This window comes from Mustelus asterias, chromosome 13, assembly GCF_964213995.1.
Source record: "Mustelus asterias chromosome 13, sMusAst1.hap1.1, whole genome shotgun sequence".
NCBI lineage: Eukaryota > Metazoa > Chordata > Chondrichthyes > Carcharhiniformes > Triakidae > Mustelus > Mustelus asterias.
The window spans coordinates 78,476,124-78,504,070 of record NC_135813.1 but is presented as its reverse complement, the minus strand read 5'-3'; the positions used below and the strand labels follow the sequence as shown (position 1 = coordinate 78,504,070).

Here is a 27,947-nt window from a genome sequence, read left to right as displayed (position 1 = left end):
CACCTAACCCACACATTTTTGGAGTGTGGGAGGAAACCGGAGCACCCGGAGGAAACTCACACAGACACGGGAAGAATGTGCAAACTCCACACAGACAGTGACCTGAGGCCGAATTGAACCCAGGCCCCTGGCACTGTGAGGCAACTTTGCCACCCTGAGTGCCTTGTGCTACCTCCAAACTGAAACTTAGTCCAGTCAAATTCAGCCCGTTCACCCAGTTTATACTGTGCGACAAGAGGTGGTTTGGAAGCCAAGTTTACACTGGGACTGTAGAGAGAGCGCAAGTTGATTATTCAATCTTCACATTTGCCTGTTACTCCTGCTAGTTTCTTATGTAAGTTCAAAAAAAAAAGACATGCATGAAATTAGGAAACCTCTTTGTTCGCATTAGCGACCAGAGAAGAATGTACTCGGTGAAGGACTTTTGGGTCCCTGGATCATCCTTGTTGTTATTTTTGTACTTTCTGTAGAGCATTGTTCTCTTTCTGGAGGTAAGCTCAAAAGAACGGGATGCAATTTTCTGCCTGAATGAGCTGACAAATCATCCCATTAACATCAGCTGCTTGAACTCTGCTTCTCTTGATGTGTCTAATACTCTTGTCGGTTGGTGTTCTGCTGTAAAATGATATTTTTGAGGGCCAGTCTATAATACTTCAGATTCTTTCCCACAATGCAGTTATTGTTGAGTATTACACCTCAGTGCAATATTGTCATTGCACTCGATAAATGTGGTTGCGCATTAAGGGAATGCTAAAATTCTACAGTGTAGATCACTCTAAGATAAAGAATATAACATTTAGAAATCTGATGGCATCAGAACACTTGTGAGCTGTCACCAAGTCCTTTGCAAAAATTATGGAGCCCTGTTCTCTCCCTGTTTTGGGATTAAAGTCTTTAATCTCGGAACAGCAGACCGTAGCTCAAGAGATTGAAACTGTTTCTCTGGGATCCTCTTGATGCTGTAATCAGTCGTACCTTTTGGTATTGAGCTTTGCGGAAAGTGCTATGTCTGTTTTATTCATGATGTGGAGATGCCGGCGTTGGACTGGGGTGGGCACAGTAAGCAGTCTCACAACACCAGGTTAAAGTCCAACAGGTTTATTTGGCAGTGCGAGGTGAGTGCCTGATGAAGGAGCAGCGCTCCGAAAGCTCGTGCTACCAAATAAACCTGTTGGACTTTAACCTGGTGTTGTGAGACTACTTACTGTTTTAGGTATTAATTGACTCTGCTCCACTTAGAACAATTAGTGTAACAAATGTAAATATTGATAATCTTTTCTAGATTATTCATAAAGGTAGTGAAATGGCACAGAACCCATGTGAAAACTTTGATAGTTATTACCACAATCCCTGGCCATTTATCACCGTCCTGTTTTCCTTCTGGATGCTAACTGGACAATTAGTTGGTTCTATATTTATTTCGAGAGCAATCACTGTCGTGGAAAGTGTGCTGTGAGCTCCCAAACTGTAACTCAGACACCTTTACATTGACTGCAGCCGATGGGGGAGGATAAATCTTTGTGTGCACTGCACAAAACAGTGGAAAGCAACATGGCCGCACAGACCCGTGAAGATGCGGACCTGTGATCCTGCCACTGGAATGACGGGGCTGGTGTTAACAACATTAGAGCACCGATGGGATTTCCCCGCAGAATAGCAGTGCAGAGACGTTGCACTCTCTTAATCAAGACCACGGAGGAACCAAATATTAAGTCACCCACGGAATTGTCTGACCACTAACTTAACAGACACTTCAGACGAAAGTCATGTCTTCAGTGAAACCCAAGACGTTTGTAAGATTCTAATACTAGGGCGCATGAACTTAAGGTGAGAGGGGGAAAGTTCAAAGGAGACGTGAAGGGCAAATTTTTTTACAGAGAGTGGTAGGTGTCTGGAAGGCGCTGCCAGGGGTGGTGGTGCAGGCAGATACGATAGGGGCCTTTAAGGGGCTTTTAGATCAGCACATGAATATGCAAGGAATAGAGGGATATGGGTCAAGGGCAGGCAGAAGGGATTAGTTTAATTTGGCGTCATGTTCGGCACCATGGGGGTAGGGCCTGGGTGGGATTGTGGTCGGTGCAGACTTCTACACTGTAGGGTTCTATGATTCTATGAACGTTGTGGGCTGTAGTGCCTGTTCCTGTGCTGTTCTATGTTCCATGTAAAGAATCGTCTATTACTAAAGGCATGTTGCCTGTTTTTGGCCTGCATTTTGATTTCTTTGCGTGTAAAATTTGTGAATGGACTTTGTAACCTGTTTGATGAATTCTGCATAGGACTGACCGTAGTGGTTGACTACTTCCTTCAGCTTGTCTTCACTTCAAATAACCTTTGTTGCAGTGACTGCCTGATATTAACAAGGATTGGACCAGGCACTTACAGCTGTATTTAATAGATTGAAACATACCTTTCAGTGAGTCACTGCTGTTGGTTTCTTGGTCCTGGCCGAATAAGATGATCTCAGCAGTAGGGATGACAGGATGTTCCTTTGTGGCCAGGCTGGGGCGGCTAAGGTTCCTGCTGTTGAATACCATCTAGTGATCCCTCCTTGTAACCACGTGTCTAATTGCTGGGTGAGGATAGGAGAGGGCCTTGGCTGCATTAATCTCCTTTTCCTTCTCCACCTTAAATTGTGGTCAAATAGCTTGACTATTGATTGTCACAGCCTAAGATCATGGGATACAGCTTGCGATCAGGAGCTTGCTATTCCTTGTGGAACCATATTTTACTCAGGGTGACTGGTTTCAGGAGAGACTAGGAAGTGAGAATTTTGGATAGGAATAAAAAAAACTCGTAAAATGTAGTCCCAGAATGTCCATTTAATGGCAGCCATGTTGAATTGCCGCTCTATCCTTTTCCTACTTTCCCAAGTTGGGAGCTGCACATCTCTCACCCGGACTATCGACCCAGACCCCCTGGGAAATGCGTAACGCATCAGCTCCTGGAGTGCTCCCAGTCCAGGGCAGCAGTGTCAGGGGAAGTGAAGCTATTCCCCCTTTTTGTGGCACTAACTGCTGCAAACAAAGGCTCCAGGCACTTTTCCAGGAGAGAAGGTAAATGTGTAAGGTGAATGGGGAGAGTGGTTCAGAATGTGGGTGGAGTGTGTGTGTGTGTCTGTGGGGGGGGGGGGGGGGGGGGAGGGGGGCTTGGAGGGCAGGGGTGCAGAGATCAGGGGATGGGGGTATCGGGGGTTGAGTGGCCTGAGGGGTGGGGGGGCTAGTCGGGGGTTTTTGGGTGGTTGTCATTAAGGTGCTGTCAGGTGATATTGAGGGGGTTAGTTGGGGGGGGGGGGTGGGAGTGCAGTTGAGCTTCGAGACGATAGTCGGGGCTTCAGTGGGGGGGATTGGTGGGACAGTCAGCATCGTGGTCGCTCAGGAGTTAGAAGTGGTTTGAATCCTTTAGACTTTTCCTGGCTCTTTAATCTGCTAAAACAATTGGAACCATCTGAAATTCTGATGAAATCAGAATATTGGTTGGTTCGAGAGGCAGAGTAATTGCCCAACAGAAGTTTAAACTTCTCGAACAATTCCTGTGCAGTTCTTGGCAGGGGGACTTGTGAAGGGCTCCCACCACATTTTCTGAATGACCCCCACCCCCTGGGGCATGGAAGGTCTGGGCCCATTCATATCAAAAGCGGCCCTTAGTAGAGTCAACAGTTCCAGCCCTATATGAGTGAAATCCTCCTCCAACCTTTGTGATTGGTCACATATCATCCCCATGCCTGGAAATCTTCATACAGATTTAGGGCGGAAACATTGAATTATTGAGATTGTTAATGAGTGATCTCTATACCGGTGGCCTTCTAGCCAGGCTTCTCTAAGCTTTCAGCTTAACAAATGCAATGAGTCTGTTTGGATGAATGTTTAGTCATCCAATGCGTGTAGTTTTGCAGTTTTAATTCATTGCTTTCTTTCTTGTATGCTGTGATCCCTCTAGGGTTGTATACACAGGCTGTTCCCCCCCCCCCCCCGCCCCCCCCGCCCCCCCCATCCCCCAGTCCACCCTCCATTGAAGGAAAGTGCAATGATGGACTTTCCTGTCACTGTGGCTCAGCCTAGATGATGCCCTTGAAATAAGTTCTGTATGGCTTCAGTTAACAACGCTGACTTTTATGTTATCAGAAGATAAGCTGCTTTTTTTTCAAAATTGGGATTTCTACTTTGGTTAAAATGACTAAAAGTGATCACGGTGGGTTCTGGGGATGGGTGTGTACTGGGTGAGTGTCGATGGAGGCTCTCACTGTGCGAGTACAGGGAAAGTGTGGAACGGTTTGTGTGGGTGGACCATGGAAGAGTGGGGAAGTGGGAGTGTGATTGTGGGTGGGAGTGTGGGTGTAGGTGAGCCATGGGTGAGAATTGTGGGAGGACCATGGCGGGTGTGCGAGGGAGGGTGGATGGGAATGTGATTTTGTGTGGGTCCTGGCTGGGTGTGTGAGGGAGTGTGGGCGGATCGGGAGGGAGTGTGGGCGGATCGGGAGGGAGTGTGGGCGGATCGGGAGGGAGTGTGGGCGATTCGGGAGGGAGTGTGGGCGGATCGGGAGGGAGTGTGGGCGGATCGGGAGGGAGTGTGGGCGGATCGGGAGGGAGTGTGGGCGGATCGGGAGGGAGTGTGGGCGGATCGGGAGGGAGTGTGGGCGGATCGGGAGGGAGTGTGGGCGGATCGGGAGGGAGTGTGGGCGGATCGGGAGGGAGTGTGGGCGGATCGGGAGGGAGTGTGGGCGGATCGGGAGGGAGTGTGGGCGGATCGGGAGGGAGTGTGGGCGGATCGGGAGGGAGTGTGGGCGGATCGGGAGGGAGTGTGGGCGGATCGGGAGGGAGTGTGGGCGGATCGGGAGGGAGTGTGGGCGGATCGGGAGGGAGTGTGGGCGGATCGGGAGGGAGTGTGGGCGGATCGGGAGGGAGTGTGGGCGGATCGGGAGGGAGTGTGGGCGGATCGGGAGGGAGTGTGGGCGGATCGGGAGGGAGTGTGGGCGGATCGGGAGGGAGTGTGGGCGATTCGGGAGGGAGTGTGGGCGAATCGGGAGGGAGTGTGGGCGGATCGGGAGGGAGTGTGGGCGGATCGGGAGGGAGTGTGGGCGGATCGGGAGGGAGTGTGGGCGGATCGGGAGGGAGTGTGGGCGGATCGGGAGGGAGTGTGGGCGGATCGGGAGGGAGTGTGGGCGGATCGGGAGGGAGTGTGGGCGGATCGGGAGGGAGTGTGGGCGGATCGGGAGGGAGTGCGGGCGGATCGGGAGGGAGTGCGGGCGGATCCGGAGGGAGTGCGGGCGGATCCGGAGGGAGTGCGGACGGATCCGGAGGGAGTGCGGACGGATCCGGAGGGAGTGCGGGCGGATCCGGAGGGAGTGTGGGTGGAACCAGCGTTGGTTTGGGAATGTATGGGGTAGGTGGGCTGGGCCATCAGCCATCTTGTTTCTGCTGTAGCTAATCAACACTTTGCTGAGAAATTGGTTATAAATGCTTATTAGATGCACATGGAAAAGTTGGCTTTTATTCTGTTGTTGACTCAAAATTAAAATAAAAACATTTTGTTGCAGCTTCCAGCTTACGGTGGAGATGTTTGATTACCTGGACTGCGAGCTGAAAGTTGCTGAAAGCGGTGAGTTTATAATCAGTCGGGCACTTTTAGTCCACCCCGTGACTGAAATGGTCATGTAGAAAATGATGTCTAAAAAGGCTGAAAAGCAGGAATTTTGGAAAACTTTGCGAAAAAGATATCAGCAGTTTGAGCTTTCAGGTGGAAATAAAACAAATGGTTTTAATGCTACATATGTGTATTGTTCTGTTTGACTGGGTCTCTTGTTTGAGATTGGGTTAAATTAACCTGTAACAGTCCAGATAGAAGGCATTTTGTGTGTAAAATCATAGAATGAATCAGAGAAGGAGGCCACTCGGCCTGTCATCCCTGTGCCAGCTCTCTGCAGCAGCAATTCTAGATCTCCCACTCCACTTTTCCCTGTGGTGTCGCAATTTATTTTCACTTTGTGTGATTTTCCAATTCCCTTACTGGACGATCTGACTGAATGTGTCTTCACCACAATCCTGGGCAGTGTATTCCAGATCCTAACCATTCCACCAGCCTCTCCGTGTCCTCTTGAAGTCAATCACTATCTCCCTCACCTTTCGAAATAGTTCCAAGTTTTGAGTCATCTGCAAATTGTGCCCAGCACACCCAAATCTAAGGGGGCGATCTTACCAAAAAAATTCTAAGTGCCAAATGAGCGTGAGAACAGGAGAGAATTGCACCCGTTATTTGAGTGAGCTCCCAGACACAATCATACGGCATTTAATGCAAAAAAAAGAGGAAAAGTGTGAACCCTGAGAGATCCGTCACTCCCCCCGGATATTACCTCTCTACCATCCCCCCACCCCCACGGACATCGCACCCTCCATCCCCTCCCCCCAATTGCTGCCCCGATACCACCCCACCCCTCCCCTGGCCGACCCCCGATTGCAGAGCGTCTGCTCCTTCAACTCTGTACAGCTTCCCCTTTCCTTCATCTTGTCATTGATTTGCTTTCAATCATTTTGGCCCCTTGCTTCAGAATTCCCTCTCTAAAATCCTATGGGATCCAACTCCTGCTTATTTGAGACTCTCCTCAAAATCCACCTCTTTGACCAAGCTTTTAATCACCTTTCTGAATATCCCCTTCTTTGACTCATTCTCCACTTTTGTCTAATTACGCTACTGTGAAACACCTTGGAACATTTCTCTGCTTTAAAGGAGCTATACAAATGCAAGTTGTTGTTATTGAAACATAGACTCAAACTTGGCCGTCATTTAGTGCTGGGATTGGCCTCAACGTCTCTCAGGGAAGCACAAGATCCTTGTTGAGAGAAGTACATTGGGTGAGGACGTGATTAAGGTGTTGCACATTGCCCTTGTATAAATTACTGACTTCAGAAAATTGGTAAATGTGTTTTAATCACCAAGTGCTCCACCTCTTTTATCTTATTCATTGGTCTTTTTCAACTGAGGGGTCTCTGAACCTTTAAAGGATTTGCTTATTGCTCTGTGCAGCATTTTAATTTCACAGACGTCTTGCTTTTAAACATGTCCTCATTACCTGAATATCTTGGGTAGAGATTCTTGGAGTTTAAATGTGGCATCTTATTTTTATCTTATTATTCCTAAGAGTATTTTTAAGACTTGCAGTTTAAAGTGACAATTTTGAAAGGAAAGTCACTTTTTGGGAATTGGAGTAGCTCCAATTCCTAAAGTTTTGTTGAACCTGGCATTTCAAAATCCACAATTACTCATTATTAACCTAGCGTTATAGAGGAGCAGGCCATTCAGCCCTTTGAGCTTACTCCGCCATTCAATATGATCATAGCTGATCCTCGATCTCAGTGACATATTCCCGTTTTCTCCCCTTAGCCCTTGATGCTATTTTTTAAATTGTTTTTTCTGTCTGAAGAGGAAACAATTGAAATCCATATAGTTTTCTTGTGTGTCATGGTTAGGTGTTGAATGGGCGGCGCGGTGGCACAGTGGTTAGCACTGCTGCCTCACAGCGCCAGGGTCCCAGGTTCGATTCTCGGCTTGGGTCACTGTCTGTGTGGAGTTTGCACTTTCGCCCTGTGCCTGCGTGGGTTTCCTCCTGGTGCTCTGGTTTCCTCCCATATTCTGAAAGACGTGCTGGTTTGATGCATCGGCCATGCTAAATTCTCCCTCAGTGTACCCGAACAGACACCGGAGTGCAGCGACTAGGGGATTTTCACAGTAATTTTATTGCAACTTAATGTAAAGCTATTTAGAGTCATAGAGTCATGGAGGGGTGGGGGGATTGTGGTCGGTACAGACTCAGTGGGCCAAATGGCCTCCTTCTCTACTATAGGGATTCTATGATTCCGTAGAAGATGGAGAGGTATTTGGTTTATCAGCTGGGGTCAATTTGTAGTTTATTCATGGTTCAGACTGTTCCCCTGTTCGGTGAGCCCCTCCCCCTTTCTTTAAGAAGTCTTTCTTTTCTTTTTTTCTTGTATTTTATTTTCTCCGCCTGGATGAACTCTGTTCTGATTGGATGAAGCTGCAGAAACAGCTGCAGCATTCCTGTATCCCAACATTACACGGATAAGGGTAGTTTTCTGATATCTGGTGGTTACACAGGCAACCACAGCCTCGGCTGTCAGTCCAGCGTACTTGATGCAAAAGCTTGAATTAATACATAGAGCCCGGCACCAATTCTATGTTCACCAGCCAATCACCAGGTGTGTACTTCCTAAGAAGGAGCAAGGAACTGGGCTGATTCCCCCCACCTTCCCCATCTCAGGAATGGGAATTCTTACAAACACATACTACTCTTTACATTTTCATGATACTGTGTGCAGTAATCACCAAGCCAGGCAATAGCTTCCGCAGTGGCTAATTGGAGCTCTCTGTGCCCTCTGCTGAATGTTGTCAGGGGGCAGTCTTCAATGATGCCCGCCATTGATAGGGGCGCAGCACAGCTGCTGTCCGGGTTCCCTGCAAGGCCCCACTTGTGCCAATTTGCTGTACAAAGGCCTTGGCCAGTGCGGAACGGTAGAGGAGTGCCCAGTGTTGGCGTGGCAGGTTGAAGCCGGGTGGGCAGGTGGGCGGGCTATGGGATCTGTGATGAGCAAGTGGATTTTGATGAGGGTGTGTGGGTTCCATTCCTGCTGCCATAGTGTCTCCACTGTTATTCCTTGTCACGGTGGTCTTAGCCATACAGGCTGGAGTGATGGGAAGCGAGCAACAGGTGGATTGGTAAGGTCCTTGTGTCGTGACAGGCTTGGGTTGATGCAAACCTTCTCCAGGAGCTTTCTTGTTGTGATCTCCTATCTTATGTGAAGGGGCAGGATGTTGCTCAGAACTGGGAACCAAGGGAGTTAACTTGATTGGAGGGTATTAATGCAATGGAACATTAAAAACACAATGTGCCAATCTGCTTTAAGTACAGAAGATCAGCGTCTAACTAAAACTGCGGGGCGGCACGGTGGCACAGTGGTTAGCACTGCTGCCTCACAGTGCCAGGGACCCGGGTTCGAGTTCTGACTTGGGTACTGCCTGTGCGGAGTTTGCACATTCTCCCCGTGTCTGCGTGGGTTTCCTCCAGGTGCTCCGCTTTCCTCCCACAGTCTGAATGACGTGCTGGTTAGGTGCATTGGCCATGCTAAATTCTCCCTCAGTGTACCTGAACAGGCACCAGAATGTGGAGACTAGGGGATTTTCACAGTAACTTCATTGCAGTGTTCATGTAAGCCTACTTAGAGTCATAGAGTCTCAGAGGTTTACAGCATGGAAACAGACCCTTCGTCTCAACTTGTCCATGCTGCCCTTTTTTTAACCACTTTTTTAAACCACTAAGCTAGTCTCAATTGCCTGCGTTTGGCCCATATCCCTCTATACCCATTTTACCCATGTAACTTTTAAAAGACAAAATTGTACCCACCTCTACGACTACCTCTGGCAGCTCATTCCAAACACTCACCGTCATCTGTGTGAAAGGGCGGGGGGGATGGGGTGGGAGGGGGAGGGAGGGAGGGAGAGGGGAGGGAGGGTGGGGGGGGGGGGAGGGAGGGTGGGGGGGGAGGGAGGGTGGGGGGGGAGGGAGGGAGGGGGCGGGAGTGGGGGGAGGGGGGAGGGAGGGGGCGGGAGGGAAGGGGTGGGAGGGAGGGGGAGGGAGGGGGAGGGAGGGAAGGGGCGGGAGGGGGGAGGGGGGAGGGAGGAGGGGGAGGGAGGGGGGGAGGGAGGGGGCGGGAGGGGGGAGGGAGGGAGGGAGGGAGGGGGTGGGGGGAGGGAGGGGGCGGGAGGGGGGGAGGGAGGGGGCGGGAGGGGGATTGGCCCTCTGGACCCTTTTGAATCTCTCCCCTCTCACCTTAAACCTATGTCCTCCAGGTTTAGACTCCCCAGCCTTTGGGAAAAGATGTTGACTATCTAGCTTATCTGTTACCGTCATTATTTATAAACCTCTATAAGATCACCCCTAGGTCTCCTACGCTCCAGGGAGAAAAGTCCCAGTCCATCCAGCCTCTCCTTATAACTCAAACTATCAAGCGACACTAATAAATAGAATAAATAAATAGAATAAATTACTGAAGGGAAAATCATCTTTTTCCTCTTGCTTGGGCAGACATCAGCGGCTTTTGTGCTTTTTAGGTTAAATATTTAATTTTTGGTTAGTTCCAGGGAAAGGTGTTTGAAAATATTTGCATCGGCTTTCTACCGGTCATTCATTTCACAAATAACCGAACTGTCCCGAGTGTATTGAGTGATCGCTCACAACTGCTGTGTTCAGTCCTGTGTGTCAACTCCCAATTTTAAACTTTCAACATAGTTTGCTGTCGCAGTTCCTCTTTCCACTGGCGAACACTTGCAAAAGATCATCGCTTGATTCAGAGGAGTAAAGTGGTTTTCCACAAGTGGAATACTGAAGTGAAAGTTGACTAACTGAGATTTGACAACATTTGTGGTCGGATTAGAATCTTCATTGCAGCAATGCTTCTTTAAATAGAGGATCGCTAGTTATTCTTTCACCAGAGATTTTAATAGAATCAAAACTTCTCAGTCTAGAAAAAGACTACATCAAGCTGTCCATGTGTATAAATAGGCCCAGGAATATAAATACAAATTTTGTCAAGGGTCTGGCCTTGTGACTTGTTTATAGCCATAGAATATGGAAGTTTCGTTGGGAACTGGTTTCTCCTGAGTTGAAATGACAGGTTTACAGCAGACAGACTCAATATTATTTGAAATAAAGTTATATTTTCTTGAAATTCACCGTTATAATTTCAGCATCCATTATCGAAGAAAATAGCATTGCAACGACCAATCTTGTTTAGGATCTGTGTGTCATAGCAACATTATAACTGCTCCTTTCTTGAGTCTGAAGCTTGGATTCTCGCTCCAATGGAGAACCTCGCCGTTGTTGCGAAAATGGCGTCCGAGCTGGGAACTCCAAGGTCCCGCCCTGAACACGACGCCCGTCATTTTCTCAGGGGCAGGAATAGGGTCAGGTCACGTTTCGTGCACACGTGCTTTGTGGAGGCATTTGCCCACAAATATCAGCAGCTCATGTGTGATTTTGGTGTGCGAGGTATCTGAAACCTGACATGCACACATTAGACCGAGTAAGAGTAGGTCTGAACTTTGTGGATTCGTTTGGATAGAAATCCTATAGTGCAGAAAGAGGCCATTTGGCCCATCGAGTCTGCACTGACCGCAATCCCACCCAGGCCCCACCCCCATATCCCTACATATTTTACCCGCTAATCCCTCTAACCCACGCATCTCAGGCCACTAAGGGGCAATTTTTTAGCATGGCCAATCAACCTAACCCACACATCTTTGGACTGTGGGAGGAAACCGGAGCACCCGGAGGAAACCCACGCAGACAGGAGGAGAATGTGCAAACTCCACACAGACAGTGACCCAAGCCGGGAATCGAACCCAGGTCCCTGAAGCTGTGAAGCAGCAGTGCTAACCACTGTGCTACTGTGCTGCCCTACTAGCTAGGGTACCCTTTTGAAAGATAAATATCTTTGGATGTTGTCCCATGCATTTTTGGGGTGGGTCAGGTGCCCCTTTGGGTAAGGTCAGGTCCCTTTGGAATATAAAGGTGGACATGAATGTGCGTAAGAAGTGCTTAAAATCAGTGGAACTATGAAATTCATTGGAGGTGTCAAATGTAGCTATCAAAAGTGTCAAGATGAACTACCAAAGGGAGCTGTCAAGGTATTTAAAACTCCTGCCCTTTAACTCTGTGAAAAGATTGTCTGGAGTATTTAACAAAATAATTAATTATTATTTCACCTGTCAGCTGACATAGGCCTTAGGGTTACCATCGCTAGTGTTAGAGTTCTCTTGAGTAACAGCAAACTAAAGGCACTTAGTCGACTCCTTACGCAAACAGTGCTGGACACCATGCAGCCAATGCAAGGTCTTTAATTACTTGTGCACAAGGGGAACTCCCCACGGCCAAATCGGATTGACCGGAGCAGTTCTGAGTTCACAGAGAAACAACTCAGCAATTATAGTCAATTACAGCAAATCAGGAACAAGAGATTTTTCACATCTTTCATTGACATACATATTGGCCAATTAAATCCCAGCCTTTTACTCTTTCTCATTCGATAAAAAATTGACTTCTGCTAATCCTTCATTTGCATAGCATATCCTCACATCTTGCCTTTGATATTTGTTATGGAAAAGATCTGGTCTTGTTCACCCTCTGGTGAAGGCCGAAAAAGGAAAATGTTATGTGGGCCCGTGAAGTCAGCAGAGACTGATTCCTTTTGAAGGTCAGTAAGCTGATAAACATTTTCCACTACTGTACAGAGAAAGCATGAATTTTTAATTTGGACACTTTATCTTCTGCCCAATTTAACTACCAAACTATGAAACTTCAATCTGAACTTTTTAACTTCCACACTAGATTAGTACTGCATAGCTGAGTTCACAACAGTCCATTATCACAAGAGGCTGCCTGCCTTTTCACAGTTTTTTTGTCAGGTCCAGGACGCTTTGAACAGGAACTGTGAATTGCAGTACTTGGTTTTATAAAAGCTTATGTAGTTGAATGGAAGTAATGTGGATGTAAGAAACGTATACTGAATGAGAGTGTTTTGTTTAATAAAGTCTGCAATAGGCACTTAGAATTTTGTGATCCCAGCATGGGTCCTGAGGTCTGCTCATTGTGGATACTGGGTGAGTTGGCATGGTAGGTGTAAGAGCAAAGAGTGGAGGGTGAGTTCATGGATTGGCATGTGTTGGTGTTAAGTTGGCATTGGGGTGCAAAGGGCCATGTGGATGGGATGGGACATGGGTTCGCATGGAGGATATAAGGGTTCATGGGAACTCGATGGAGAGCATGGGTTAGTGTGGAGGGCAGGAGAGGCCATTAACGGGGGGGGGGGGGGGGGGGGGGCATGAGGTTGCATGGGCTGGCAGAGATAGGGCATGAGAGGTGAGGGCTGTTGGATTGTTTTTAAGACTTCATGCAGAGGGAGAGATAACCCAGGCCTCAGTTTGTGCAGTGGCATGTCCATTGGAGTTAGACGCTGCATACACGCTGGAGGGTAAAGACTGTTATCATCTTCTTCATCTATAGAATCAGCAGCAATATAATTCACCTGAAATCTCGTCTAAAATTCTTTCATTCAAGATTTAATGAATCTTCACTTTTAGCATGGAATAGCTTTCGATAATAAAGTTGTATCCAATTATTGTCCCTGCTAAATTTAATCAATTCCATCCCCCACATCCCATGTCAATCCATCATTCCCATACATTCTTTCTCTTGCCATCCCCATTCCGTTCCTTCTATCCCTCCCATGCTACACCCATCCCGTTCTTGCCATCTCCCTCACACTCATATCCTCTCATTAAACCCATCCCACCCCTCACGGAAACTATCTGTCCAGTAGAGGCGACTTCTGGCTGACCTCCCCTTGATTCCACCCCTCCCCCCCCCCCCCCCCCCCCCCCCCCCCCCCCCCTTACAATACAGCCAGACCCGGCTGTGTGTCAGTCTCTCTCCGTTCTAACAATGCAGTCAAACCCGGCTGTGTTACAGCCACAAATGAGAAGTATTTTCAACCTATCCACAGTGGAACCTCAGTCTCTGTGGTTGCTGAGTTACCAATCGGCCATTTTGTTTGATGTTAAGGGCTGCAGTAAAGGTTTCAGCAAAAGCTCTTATCAGACACACAACAAAAAAAATGCAAACTCTGCCATTTTCTATTTTCAATGAGCTGTCTCTCGTTGTAGAGGAGCTGCAGTCACTGGCACACCAGCAACTGGGCATCTGGAAATGAATGTTTGAGATGAGGATCAGGGGAGGGTTGGAAAGACAAATAAATGCTGGAATTGTAAATTGCATGTAGTTCAAACATTAGTTGACAGTATGAAATTGATATTAATCATGAACCTGAACTAGTTGACGAATCATCTTTGAGTGGTTCTCACAGGCTGGATATCAAAGTGAAATGGTACTCAGGGTGTCTGTAATTGCTTTTAATATTGTCAATGACACGTCTGTTATTGGCCAGCCGTTCGGGTATTGTGAGATCTGCTTGAGTTACTGGTTGATTTACCCACAAATGGCATCTTGCCCTGAGCTTCCTTCTTACTTTTAAACTCATTTGCTTACTTTTAGGCTCATTAATCTCGTCACAGAATAATACATTTGGTAATTTAAAGGGTACTTATGCGACTAGTGGCATGATAATAGTTAATGCAATGCCAATTAACATCTTTCCCTGACTGGAAATTAAACAGTTTGAATTGTGGAGTCTCATTCCTTCCGATGGTTGGTAGCACGGTGGTTAGCACTGCTGCCTCACAGCGCCACGGACCTGGGTTCAATTCCCAAATGGGTCACTGTCTGTGTGGAGTCTGCATGTCCTCCCCGTGTCTTCGTGGGTTTCCTCCGGATGCTCCGGTTTCCTCCCATAGTCCAAAAGTGTGCAGAGCAGGTGGATTGGCCAAGCTAAATCGCCCCATAGTGTCGCAAGATACGTAGGTTAGATGGATTAGCCATAGGTAATGGGTGGGGTTATGGAGATAGGGTGGGGGAGAGGGCCAGGGTAAGATACTCTACCAGGGAGACTCAATGGGCTGAATGTCCTCTTCTGCACTGTAGAGATTCTCTGATTCAAAGTTCACCCACCTTCTCTGCCACTCCTTGGGTTGGTAATCCTTAAATCTCATTGGTTGAGGAGATATACCATTAGTCCAGCAAGCTCCCAGATACCCACTGCCTTGGTCTCAGCATTATCAACTCACAGTTCCAGCAATGCATGACAGAACTGAAGGATATATAACAGTCTACCTAAGGCAAGATGCCCTGTTCCATTGTATAAGGCCCAAACTACTGCTACCAGCCTTGGTGAATCTAACAAGTTGCCATAATTATGTAAGACTGAGGACTGGGTATCGGAAATCTCTGCCCAAAGCCAACATCAAGTTTCCCATCACCCCTGTGACGATCCCTGTGGCGGGCAGGATCGGAATGCCCTGTCCTATGTGTGGTGGCAACAGTGTGATATTTACACAACATTAAAAATGCTTGTGACACTCCGCTGCTGATCCTAACTACAATCTGGAAAAAACACTGAAAGGAACAAACTGATCATGACCAGACAATCTGCGTCCCTTGTGGTATTTGACTGAGGGATAAACTCCCCTGTTCTTCTTTGATATAGAGCCATGGGATCTTTTCTGTCCACCTGAGAGAACAGGAACAACCTCGGTTCAATACCTCACCCAAGAGACAGCACCTTTGACAGTGCAGCAGTCCCTCAGTACGGTACTGGGGTGTCAGCTGTGGAGTGGGACTTGAACCCAGAACCTTCTGACATAGGGGGGAGAACGCTAACAACTGAGCTACATTGATACACAGTGTCCACATTATCAAACCTGGTACCATTCTGGTAAATCTCTTCTACATCCTTTCAAAGCCCTTGACATCCTTTCTGAAATGTCCCAGATTGAGCACAGTACTCCAGATGAGTAGTATTTTGTGACGGTTTTGTACTCTATTAATAAAGCCAAGGATCCTGTATGAACATAGAACATAGAACAGTACAGCACAGAACAGGCCCTTCGGCCCACGATGTTGTGCCGAGCTTTATCTGATACCAAGATCAAGCTATCCCACTCCCTATCATCCTGGTGTGCTATAGGTACTCACACGCTGGAGAAATAAGTATGCTTGTTTAACAGCCTATTTAACTTGTCTTGCAACCTTCAAAGATTTGTATACACACACGACCATGTATCTCTGTTCCCGCATCCTTTCAAACACTGTACCATTTAATAGCTTATAAAGCCTCTCTTCATTCTTCACACCAAACTGTATCACTTCATTCTCCTTTGCATTTGTTCTGTCTGCCCATTTTGTGGGTTTCCTCCCGGTGTTTCCTCCCACAGTCTAACGATGTGCAGGCTAGGTTGATTGGCCATGCTAAATTGCCCTTTAGTGTCAGGGAGATTAGCAGGGTAAATGCATGGGATTGCGGGGATAGGGCCCGGGTGGAGTTGTGGTCAGTGCAGACTCGATGGGCCAAATGGCCGCCTTCTGCACTGTAGGGATTCTATGATTTCACCACTCTGTCTATGTCCTTCTGAAGTCTGTTGCTGTCCTTCCCGTCGTTGAGCATGGACAGAATTTTACAGAGCTTGAGCGAGCACACGGACATATGAGAAGAAGTTGGGTGCATGTCCTGACGTCATGGTGCCCTCAGGCAATATTTCGGTCAGTGGGCGCGCCCGAGATTCGGAGGTGCTCCCACTGACAATTGAAAGGGCGATTTAAGCTCATTAAACATGCAATTGGCCCTAATTTTAGGTGGCCCGTGCACCCGGTGGCATTCACACTTTTTTAAGATTCCTGTTTCATGGCTAGATAAAATGTCCAGGCTGAAATAAAATAAAGGGTTGAGGTGTGTTATGTGTTATGCTGCCGGTTGTGTGATTCAGAATGATAGCGAAGAGAGTTTGCACCATTTCTCTATTGTCCAGCAGGACAATAGTGCAGCTTCCTGAGGCAGCTGGCAGCCTGCAGGGAACTCATTGGAAATGTCCGTCTGCACCGTCTCTCAGTGCCCACCTTCTTCCCGCCCTCCCGGGCAGAGCTCAGCCTCTCAGGGCACACATTTCACACTGACTGGACTTTAGTTGGCTAGCCAGCGTGAAATCGCGCCCTGCCTCTGATCGCAGGCCAGATGCGCGTTGCACACCCATCTCTGGGTCCTCCAAGTGCCCGTGCCTTATGAGAAAAAATCAGTTTTCATGTCATCTGCACACTTTGGAAGTTATGCACTGATAGTTCATTAATATATATTAAACTGATCACTGAGCGACTTTGTCTGAGAAACAAGTGTTCATCATCGCTCTTTGCTTTCTGACCGTCAGCCAATTTGCTCCCTATTATGAACAGCCCCAGCTGATGCTCCCCAATTTTGTTGATCCTGGTGAGACCCTTCGATTTGTCACCATCTGGCTAGGATATCCCCAAATTGTTACAAACCCAGATGAGATGGGGTGACTAACACCATCTTCATTCACCCACCCTCTGCTGCTAGCCACAAAGTTTCAATCTAAAAGATTCCCTTCCCCTTTTTCAGACCCAATAGTTATGTTCAGGAAGGAGCCAATTTAACCAAACTTCCTAGAGTTAAAGATAGAGTGAGTTTATGAATTACTAAAAAGGTAAAGAGAAAAAAGTTAAGATAAAAGCATATATATTCGTACAGATTAGAAGTGAGAATTGAGTCCAGTACTAAGTAATTGGAAATAAAAGGGTGCAGAGAACAGTCCTTCACTCGCAAGGAGTAGATAGTGAAGTGTGTGGCCGTTACAATTTGATTTCAATAGAGTTGAATTCGGTGGTTTGGCAGAAAATTTTTAGCTCCCTTTCCAGCTGTGATCATTTTACTGGCTGGGCTGCCTTCCTCAGTCAGAGGGAGAGAGATACCTGCAAAAAAATGTATATTTTGCAGGGGAATTGCCGGATACTTCAGTTATTGTATCACACACCTTCAGTGTGAAAAAACCTTATCTTCACAAACCACACATTGACAGACAAAACAATGGGGCTGCACTCTCAGCTAGCTTTTAACCCTTCTTTTGTATATTCCAAGTGGAGAACAGAATCCACTAATCCATCTAGGCATTACACACAGGATCTTATGAGATGACCATTATATCTCTCTATCTTTACCAGAGATCTGATGTCAAGATACTCTGTTGCTTGTCAAAGATGTGAGAGAGGTTATGTGGGACAAAGGACAGATCCAGTAATGATAGCAGGAAAATCTCCTGTTCAATATCCTGGCTTGCTATTGAAAGCGTAACTAGATCTGGGCCAGTGAAGATACCTCAGAGATTGTGAGGAGACGTGATCCATCCACGAGCCTAATCAAAGAAGGTAATTATCCAAAAATATCAACTGGCTTGTGAGAGTTGGTTTCCTCTGGGTGACATGAGGAGCAGGCCGCATGGGCCTTTGTTGGAAGGGAAAGGTATGTAGGTTTGTTTTCTGCTGTTCTTCCTCTACTTATTCACTTCCCCCTGGGTCTGTAGGTACTGACATCGCCCCAACTCCTTGCCCACCAGTTCAATCCTGGATCTGAGCATAAACATTGGGCATCAACAGGTTATTTGATAATGGCGGAGTGAATGTTAGTCGGGTCTTTTGTTCTTCTCACCAGATACTGCACACACACAACCCGTTGCTGGCATGTAACCAGGAGCTGGAACTCCAGCTGTTCATTTCTTTAGAAATACTGAGGCCAATATTCACCGACAACACCTTGGTTGATGACATGGCCCCAAACGTGGAATTTCTTCCTATAACCTCTGGGTCGTTTTCTCTTGCTCCTAAATACTTACCTCATTAGCCAAGCATTTGGTCATTTGCCCTAATCTTCTTACACAACCTGACATCAATGTTTGTGTGATTGTGTGCCTATGAAGTGCCTTTGGATGTTTTACAATGTTAAAGGAGTTACATAAAGTTCCTGTTGCTGTTCTTACCTAATTCGGCCTGGACGTAAGATGAAACCTGGAGCCTTCCTTCCCAGCATGCCATGTAGTGTATTTATTCAGTAAAGTTCCCTCCTATGTTTTGGAAATTCTTTGTAACCTGTTTGAGTTGCTGATCAGAACGAAGAATGGTTCTGGATTCATTGAGGACTTTTCACTTCCTTCTCTTAACCATTTTTCTGAGCCGCTGCTGTGACGTTAAGGGAATTCCGGATAGGAAATGACAGAGGGAAAGTTAAGAAAGCTATGCACCGTTATAGGACTTGGTGATGAAGTTAATGGTGTGGATTATTGTTAGCATTCATCTCATACTCTGCCCTAACGAGGATTTGGTGCGTCACACCCTGGACAAAGACACAAACTGGTTTGCTATTGAGTCAAAGAGCGAAATTTTCCAGCCGCACTCGCCCCAAAACCGGAAAATCCCTCCGGAGGTCAATAGACCTTTGCAAGTTCCACACCCCCCCGCCCCACCCACCCGCTACGATTCCCGTGGAGGGTGGGACAGGAAAATTCCACCCAAAGTGTCTCACTACATCGATTGCAACACGTAAGAATTCCCATTGTGCAATAGAGTTATTGGTGTGTCTCACTGTGACAGTTTTCTGATTCAAGTTGGTTTTCTTACAGAAAAATACAAATAATTGCAATTTGACCAACAAATGTCACGGGAAAGCAAGTAGTTTTATGTGAGAATAACTTGAACTGCAATGTACAAGACTCTGAGGTTATACAAGCTGTTCCCGAGCCTCTCACACAATCCATTCATGTAATGAAGGGTGGGATTTTACGACCTCTCTCGAGCGAGACCAGAAATTCCCGCCCGAGGTCACCGGAGATTTCCATCGTCGGACCCGCGCCCTCTCTAATTCCGTGGCGAGCGAGGTGGTAGAGTTCCGGCTGAAGTCTTTCCCTTTCCTCTGTCCATGTTGGCTGTTTCCTACCAAGCTGACTATAAGCTGATCTGTCCAACCACCACCCCCAACAAGCCCATCTTCCCCCCCCACCCCCCAACCGCCCCCCGACGACCCCCCCCCCCCCGGCAACAAAGAGCACTTTAACAACCAAACAAAGTAATGAAGGTTCTTTTTAACGCTATGGTTTTGTTCCCATCTTGTTTTCAGTGTTCAGGTCACTGGATACCTCCTATGCCGTGTCACAGACACCCTCTGGTCAGTGCCGACTAGCTCCTCTCATTCAGGTGATCCAGGATTGCAGTCACCTCTACCACTACACAGTCACGCTCATGTTCAAACTCCATTCCTGTAAGTATCCCAAACTTCTGTGGCTTTGTTTTCCATGCCTGACAAAGATGGAAGATACAAATAAAGTAAATGATGAGAAGCATTAAACGTAACTCAGTAATCTTTATCCCACTTGGACAGAGATCGCAATGAAATGTTCTTTTTGTGGTGATAACGTTGCAGACACCATTTGTGATCCTGGATTATCTTTGCCGCAGCAACCTGTCTCCTCCAATAGTTTCTGGGTCAAGAGAGAAACTGCGTTCAGAGTCCCTCAGTGTCTTAGTTGGGCAGCTTTGTACAAACTTTGGTTTGTTCTTTCTTTGAGCAAACTAAACGGCATGGTGGCGCAGTGGTTAGCACTGCTGCCTCCCAGTGCCAGGGACCCGGGTTCGATTCCTGGCTTGGGTCACTGTCTGTGTGGAGTCTGCACGTTCTCCCTGTATTTGCGTGGGTTTCCTCCGGGTGCTCCGGTTTCCTCTCACAGTCCAAATGATGTGCAGGTTAGGCGCATTGGCCATGCTAAATTCTCCCACAGTGTACCCAAATAGGCACTTAGGGAACTAGGGGATTTTCACAGTAACTTCATTGCAGTGTTAATGTAAGCCTACTTGTGACACTAATAAATAAAAAAAAACATCTCGTGTAGAATGCCTCCCACACACCATTTGGTCTGAGTTCTATTCATGGGTTGCTTGAATCTGGTAGTGCCTGTTACTCTTGGGAAATGGTTATTTGATTGATTTATTATTGTTACATGTATTGGGATACAGTGAAAAGTATTGTTTCTTGTGAGCTGTTACAGACAAAACATACCACTGATAGAGTATATAGAGGAGAAGGAAAGGAGAGGGTGCAGGATGTAGTGTTACGGTTACAGATAGGGTGAAGAGTCATAATGTGTGATAGGACCATTCAAACGTCTGAGGGCAGCAGGGAAGAAGCTGTTCTTGAGTCGGTTTATTTTGTTGTCTGCCACAGTGCAGAATGAAGTCTCTCACTCATGGACACCCATGCGGGGGGCAGAACTTGCCGGTGTGTGTCATTTACGCACTGACCTTCACAGTTAGAGAATTGTACAGGACAGACTGTCCTGTCCCTGGGCAAAGGTACTGACTGCCCTGCTACAATCAAAATCTAGGCCTGATACTGGCTGAACCTGAAACTAGGTTTTGCAATTCCCGTCATCCGACATAAACAACTGATCAGAGAGGGAACCAAATTCCAACTATGGTCGGATTCTTTCAGATCGAACACAGTGAATTCTCCTTTCCCAGGAGTTGAGTTCAGTGCATGTGTCCTGAAATGGGATAAAAATTCTTGGGCCGAAATCCTACCACCCTGATTCCGGGGCGGGCGAGGTTCCCAGAATGGAAATCTCTGTTGGCTTCGGGCAGGATTTTACGATCCTGCTTGAGAAGTCAGTCACCCTTGAAGTCAGTCAATATTTCTAGTTCCGAGGGAAATCCGGTGGGTCTCCTGAAGCAAATTCTGGGAACAGAATCACAGAATACTACAGTGCGAAAGAGGCCCTTTGGCCCATCGAGTCAGCACCGACGCATGAAATGCCCTGACCTATCCACCTAATCCCACTTGCCAGCACTTGGCCAATAGCCTTGAATGTTATGGTGTGCCAAGTACTCATCCAGGTACTTTTTAAAGGATGTGAGGCATCCTGCCTCCACCACCCTCCCAGGCTGCGCATTCCAGACCTCTATCCTCTGGGTAAAAAGGTTTTTCCTCACATCCCCCCAAACCTCCCACCCCTCACTTTTAACTTGTGTCCCCTCGTAACTGTTGTGTGGTCGGTGGGTGGAAGGAGATTTTGCCAAACAGTAAAATCAGTGATCATTTTAGATCAGCCTTTGGACAATTTTTCAAGGCAACTCTGCTGATGGTCAAAGAAGTGAACTGAATACGTTGAGTTCATAGCGAGAAGCAGGCAATGCAATCTCCTCTCCGCCTACGGTATCTTCTCATTTTGAGTAACTCACCTTGTTTCCTCCATCTTATTCCACCTGTAATCCTGTTAAACAGGGGTGGGGGGGGGGGGGGGGGGTATTGCAGTCTCCGGGCCCGCTAGGCTCCCCCCCTCCCACTTTCACCCTGCCCGGCCAGGATTATTTCACTCCAGTGGGGTTTACAGGAGTTCCCCACTTGCAGGGAACTAGTGGCCCAACCCTGCTGGAGTGAATGGGGGTGGCAATCAGGGCCGTTCAGAGGGTCAGACAGTGGGGGGTACCCCCTGGGCATTGCCAGGTGTCCCTGGCACTACCTAAGTGGCAAAATGCCAAAGCCCAGGGGGCACCTTGGCACTGCACACTGGGAATGGGGCAGTGCCAAGGGGGCAGGGCCTGATGGGGGCAGGGCCTAAGGCGGTGGGGGGGCGGAGGCTGATCGGTGGGTGGGGATCCGGCTGCCACTCTGCAGTCAGGACCGGTGTGGGAGGGAGGGAGGTCAGCGATTGAGGCTGACAATCGGGGTGGGGCGGGATTAGCCTGCTGGAGAGGTCGCGTCTGCGGGTGGGGGGGACTGGGGGGTGGGTGGACGGGGGGAGGATGAGGATGCCAGGGAGGGTGGATTGGGAGGGGGGAGCTGAATGTTAGGGGGCCAGCAAGCGGGCCGTGGGAGGGTCGGTGGGGCAGCAATGTGGGGTCGTGGGACTGCCCAGCGATCGAGCTGCCCAGCAATCGGGATGCCGGCAGTGCGGGGCCACTGCGCATGGGCCAATCTCGGTGCTGACAGTGGCCCGCTCAGCGCTATGCTGCCGGCCTCTCCAGCGGGAATAGGCCCCACCCACAGCTTTTAAACAGGATTCACGCTCGTTCACTCTGCAGTGCACAGATTGTGGGAGATTCATTTTGAAAATCCCGCTGAAAAAAACAACGTGATTTACTCGTTTTCACGCGAATTCGAATCCCTCAATTCCGAGCACATCTGGCTCCCAACTGCTTAATCATTAGTTACCACATCTGGCTGGATCCCAGGAAGCATTGATGGGTTTTACTTCCTCTCTGCCCTGGGAGACACTAATAATCCCCGACTTCTTTGCTGCACCACTGGATCATGTCTCCCTCGTCCCTTTGTGCTCATTCCCAGCTGCCTGTCCAGTTAGAGCAATAGTAATAAACTTTAGTCACCTCCCTGCCATGCACTCTGTACCCTCGCCATCGATTCCATTGCACTGCCAAGCCACTGTCATAGATTACACAGGATATGCAACACACAAACAGGCCATTCAGCCCATCTAGTCCATGTGGGTGTTAACACTCCACTCAAAACTCTCACTGTTTTTTCTCATTTAAATATATTTGCACCATCCTCTATGCTTTTCTCCCTGATATTCTTGTTTAGCCTCACCCTTTAAATATATCTATTCACTTGATCTACTTCCACTTCACACTTTGGGTAAAGAAGTTCCTTCTGAATTCCCTACTGGATTCCTTGGTGATTATCTGACATCGATCGCTTCAGGTCAGGCTGTTCCCCCACAACATTCGGTCTTTATCCACTCTATCAAAACCTTTCATAATTTTAAAGACCACCATTAGGTCAACTTTCAGCCTTTATTGGAGAGATAAGAGACCCAATCTGATTTGATTTGATTTATTATTGTCACATATATAGGTATATAGTGGAAAGTATTGTTTCTTGCGCGCTATTCAGATAAAACATACCGTTCATAGATCACGTTGGGGGGGAAGGAAAGGAGAGGGTGCAGAATGTAGTGTTACAGTTATAGCTAAGGTGTAGCTAGGATGTAGAGAAAGATCAACTTAATGCGAGATAGGTCCATTCAAAAGTCTGATGGTAGCAGGGAAGAAGCTGTTGTTGAGTCAGTTGCTACGTGACCTCAGACTTTTGTATCTTTTTCCTGTCAGAAGATGGTGGAAGAGAGAATGTCCGGGGTGCGAGGGGTCCTCATCCATTCCTCATATGTATACCCATGCATTATTGGTATCAGTCTTGAAAACCTCCTCCTTTTGTAAACCTCCTCCTTGGGACTAGCTCAGTGGTTAAAAACTGGGTGGCATGGACAGTCCATGCTGTAAATCTCTATGACTCTATCCTCTCAAGTGCCCACCCCCCCAAATCCATTTAATAAGATGGCAACTAGGATGGACACAATATCCTAAGTGAGGTCCAACCAAGGTTCGATACAGGTTTAGCATGACTACCATACATTTCAATTCTAACCCGCCAGAAAGAAACCCTGGTGCTTGCTTTGCCTATTTTGAAGGCCAAGTTAGCAATTTTAGTGATAGATGTGTTTGTCCTCCAGGATCCCTTTATTCCGCTAACCCCTCCAGACTTGCACCTTTCAAATAATAACCCTATTCTTCCCAGTAAAATGTACTACCACACATTTATCTGCCTTGAACATTGGCTAATTATTCACCCATTCAACAATTTTGTTAACATCTTCCTTTAATTTGTTGCTGTCCCCCTGAACATTGATTATCCCTTCCCCCCAATTTGGTGTCATCTGCAAATTTAAAAATTGTATTTTTGGTTCCAAAGTCCAAATGGCTAACGTACATTGGTCCTTGTGGATACCACTGTCCACCTTCTGTCACTGTGAGTAGCTACCCTTGACTTCCACTCTCTACTTTCTATCTTTAAGACAGCTAGCAATCTATTCTGCCACTCGTCCCCTGACTCCATATTCTCAGGCACTGTTTATGAGTCTATTATTGGGCACCTTATTAAAGGTCTTTTTGAAAATCCAGACCTCGGGCTGAACCATGCTGTTCGCCACCTCAACATCTTGAACTATGTTGAACTGAGTTTCCAACCCCATATCCCACCTCTCTTTCTATGAGAACCTCCTTAAAATCCACCCTCTTGGATGAAACATTCGGTCTCTCCTCCTAATATTGAACCTTTGGCTCAATGTCCATTTTTCACAGTCACTTTAGAATGCTTCTCCTACACTGAATGGTTGATGAGGACTGATTTGATTTATTATTGTCACATGTATTAGTATACAGTGAAAAGTATTGTTTCTTGCGCGCTATACAGACATAGCATACCATTCATAGAGAAGGAAAGGAGAGAGTGCAGAATGTAGTGTTACAGTCATAGCTAGGGTGTAGAGAAAGATCAACTTAATGCAAGGTAAGTCCATTCAAAAGTCTGATGGCAGCAGGGAAGAAGCTGTTTTTGAATCGGTTGGTACGTGACCTCAGACTTTTGTATCTTTTTTCCAATGGAAGAAGGTGGAGGAGAGAATGTTCGGGGTGTGTGGGGTCCTTGATTATGCTGGCTGCTTTGCCAAGGCAGCAGGAAGTGTAGACAGAGTCAATGGATGGGAGGCTGGTTTGCGTGATGGATTGGGCTACATTCACATCCTTTTGTAGTTTCTTGTGGTGTTGGGCAGAGCAGGAGCCATACCAAGCTGTGATACAACCAGAAAGAATGCTTTCTATGGTGCATCTGTAAAAGTTGGTGAGAGTCGTAGCTGACATGCCAAATTTCCTTAGTCTTCTGAGAAAGTAGAGGCGTTGGTGGGCTTTCTTAACTATAGTGTCGGCATGGGGGGACCAGGACAGGTTGTTGGTGATCTGGACACCTAAAAACTGCTCAGCTGCTGGAGTTATTTTGCTGAAAGTAGATCAGTAATTAGAGTTGTGATGCCGATAGGCCTAATAAAATTACACAGCACAACACTTTATGAGAAAAAACATTTCCACATCCTTAATTTACACATTAAGTTCGCAGCAAACATGTCATTAATTTGACAGCTTTTATATCAGGCTAATAATGAGTGTTCTCGTGCTGCTGTAGGAAATAGAACTTATTATGGGAAAAGCAACTCTGAAGTGCTTTAACAAACTCAAACTCTCTTATGCTACTTTTATATTGGGGGCTTTTTCGGTTGGATTGTGTGATACTGGAGAGGTTCCATAGTTGGAAGTGCTTCTTGTGGATTGACTATTTGAATTGGACAGGTTATGGAAAATCATGAGTCATTTTTCTGTTTGTGAGAGAGGGTGTGTGTACATATACATGTATGTGCATGTACATGTGTGTATGTATGTGTGTACACATGTGTGTACACGTGTGTGTGTGTATGCATGTGTGTACGCACATGTGCATTTGTTTGTGCACGCATGTGTGTACACGTGTTTGTGTGAGTGCGCACATGTGTACATGTGCGTGTACGCATGTGTGCATGTACGCATGTGTATGTGTACGCATGTGTATGTGTACGCATGTGTGCACACATGTGCGTATGTGTACACATGTGTACATGTAAGTGTGTGTACATGTGTGTGTACACGTGTGTGCATGTGTGTGTACATGTGCGTACATGTGTGTGTACGTGTGTGTGTGTGCATATATACATAAGTGTTACATTCAAGAGTGTACTAGTTGCTTCATATGCAGCGAATGGAAGCACCCGGCTCCCTAATCCTGTCTAGTAGACTTGTAAATCCAGGAAAAGATGGCCTCTGGTTCGATCCCAAGGCAGGCAGCATCTTTAATGGTTTACATTCCAGGAGCTAGCTAGCAGACATAAGACTCTCAGAATCCAAGAGTAGAAGGAGAATGTTTACACTGCACATCAAGACTTTTAATGCTTCAATTTACAATTTACAGCACTGAAGCATAACTTGTTGATGCACAGCTTCACATGTACACACTAGCACTAAGGTCCTGACTATAGCTCTGGTAGGATATTGTTTGGGAAAGGAACACTGGGAAAAATTGCCAGTGCAATCAGAACAAAATGGTGCAGACAACAAAAATGGTACTGGCTTTATATCTGCAAATCCCCTGGAAACACACCTGCATCTTAAGCTCCTCTGGAAGAATGTCTTTTTCCTTGTTTATGTCAGGGGCAGTGTTATATATAACACAAACAAGGGCATATATTTTAGTTTTCTATGCATGAGTAATTGTAATGAGGAACAGCTATGACCACATTTGTTCAGATCAATTCTCTTAAAGCAGTGGTGCGTGGGCTGGTTTAGGCATCACATGAGGTACTGCTTTTGATCTACCTGGGTATATTTTGCCTTTTCCAACTGTCATTGTTTTTGATCTGGGCCACATGACATTAGTTAATCATTGCTGACAGTCTCCATACTGCTTGGGCTCCAGAATAGAAATAGTGTCAGTGCTGTGCTGTTCCCATTTCAGCGGAGGTGTCTGCAAGCTCGTCTGGTCCCTTTGCCTAGACCTGTGGCCTTTTGTTGAAAGATGAGTAGGGAGTTGTCTGGAAAATCTGGTTTTACAAGTTCATTGTGCCACCATATTGTGCAATGACACACCCATCTGATGTGTGATCATCAACATATTCTTTCAATATCGAATTCTTCCTTCTCTGTACAAAGTTGACCTTATCTACGTGTCCCCTCCTCCCACCACTCCTCCATTGTTTTCCATCCCCTTTCTCACCTGCAGTTCATAGGCATTAAGAACATAAGAACTAGGAGCAGGAGTGGGCCATCTGGCCCACCAAGCCTGCTCCGCCATTCAATAAGATCATGGTTGATCTTTTCGTGGACTCAGCTCGACTTACCCGCCCACTCTCTTAATTCCTTTACTGTTCAAAAATCTATCTCTCTTTGCTTTAAAAACGTTCAATGAGGTAGCCTCAACTGCTTCATAGAGTCAGAGAGGTTTACAGCATGGAAACAGGCCCTTCGGCCCAACTTGTCCATGCCGCCCTTTTTTATTTAAAACCCCGAAACTAATCCCAGTTGCCCGCATTTGGCCCATATCCCTCTATACCCATCGTACCCATGTAACTATCTAAATGCTTTTCAAAAGATAAAATTGTACCCGCCTCTACTACTATCTCTGGCAGCTTGTTCCAGACACTCACCACCCTCTGTGTGAAAAAATTGCCCCTCTGGACACTTTTGTATCTCTCCCCTCTCACCTTAAACCTATGCCCTCTAGTTTTAGACTCCCCTACCTTTGGGAAAAGATATTGACTATCTACCTTGTCTATGCCTCTCATTATTTTATAGAACAGCTGCACTTCAGGCCCACAAAATTCAAACATACTAAATCAGCGAATAAGAAGTATGCACCCAAGTTGCCCGGGCTTCAGATGTCAGAGTCTGGGCTTAAGGTTGGAGTTTAGACATTCTTGCTTTAAAGCTCTTACCACGAGCAACAATAGCATGCCTTTAACTACCTTTGAACAGAAATGCATTCCTGACCACCTCAGAGGAAGAAACAGAT

At 46.9% G+C, this 27,947-nt stretch overlaps 1 protein-coding gene across 2 annotated transcripts in view; it reads left to right on the top strand.

The window, feature by feature from the left end:
- The window catches only part of LOC144502780 (huntingtin-interacting protein 1-related protein-like), a 180,696-nt gene that overhangs the window by 84,448 nt on the left and 68,301 nt on the right, over nucleotides 1-27,947 (top strand). Inside the window, exons 7-9 of one of the 2 annotated variants that reach the window (XM_078227046.1) lie at nucleotides 471-491; nucleotides 5,534-5,595; nucleotides 19,629-19,769. In XM_078227046.1, coding sequence (XP_078083172.1) covers nucleotides 471-491; nucleotides 5,534-5,595; nucleotides 19,629-19,769 — 224 coding nt within the window. The remainder of the gene's footprint in view (nucleotides 1-470; nucleotides 492-5,533; nucleotides 5,596-19,628; nucleotides 19,770-27,947) is intronic. The other variant, XM_078227047.1, reaches the window with a different exon arrangement.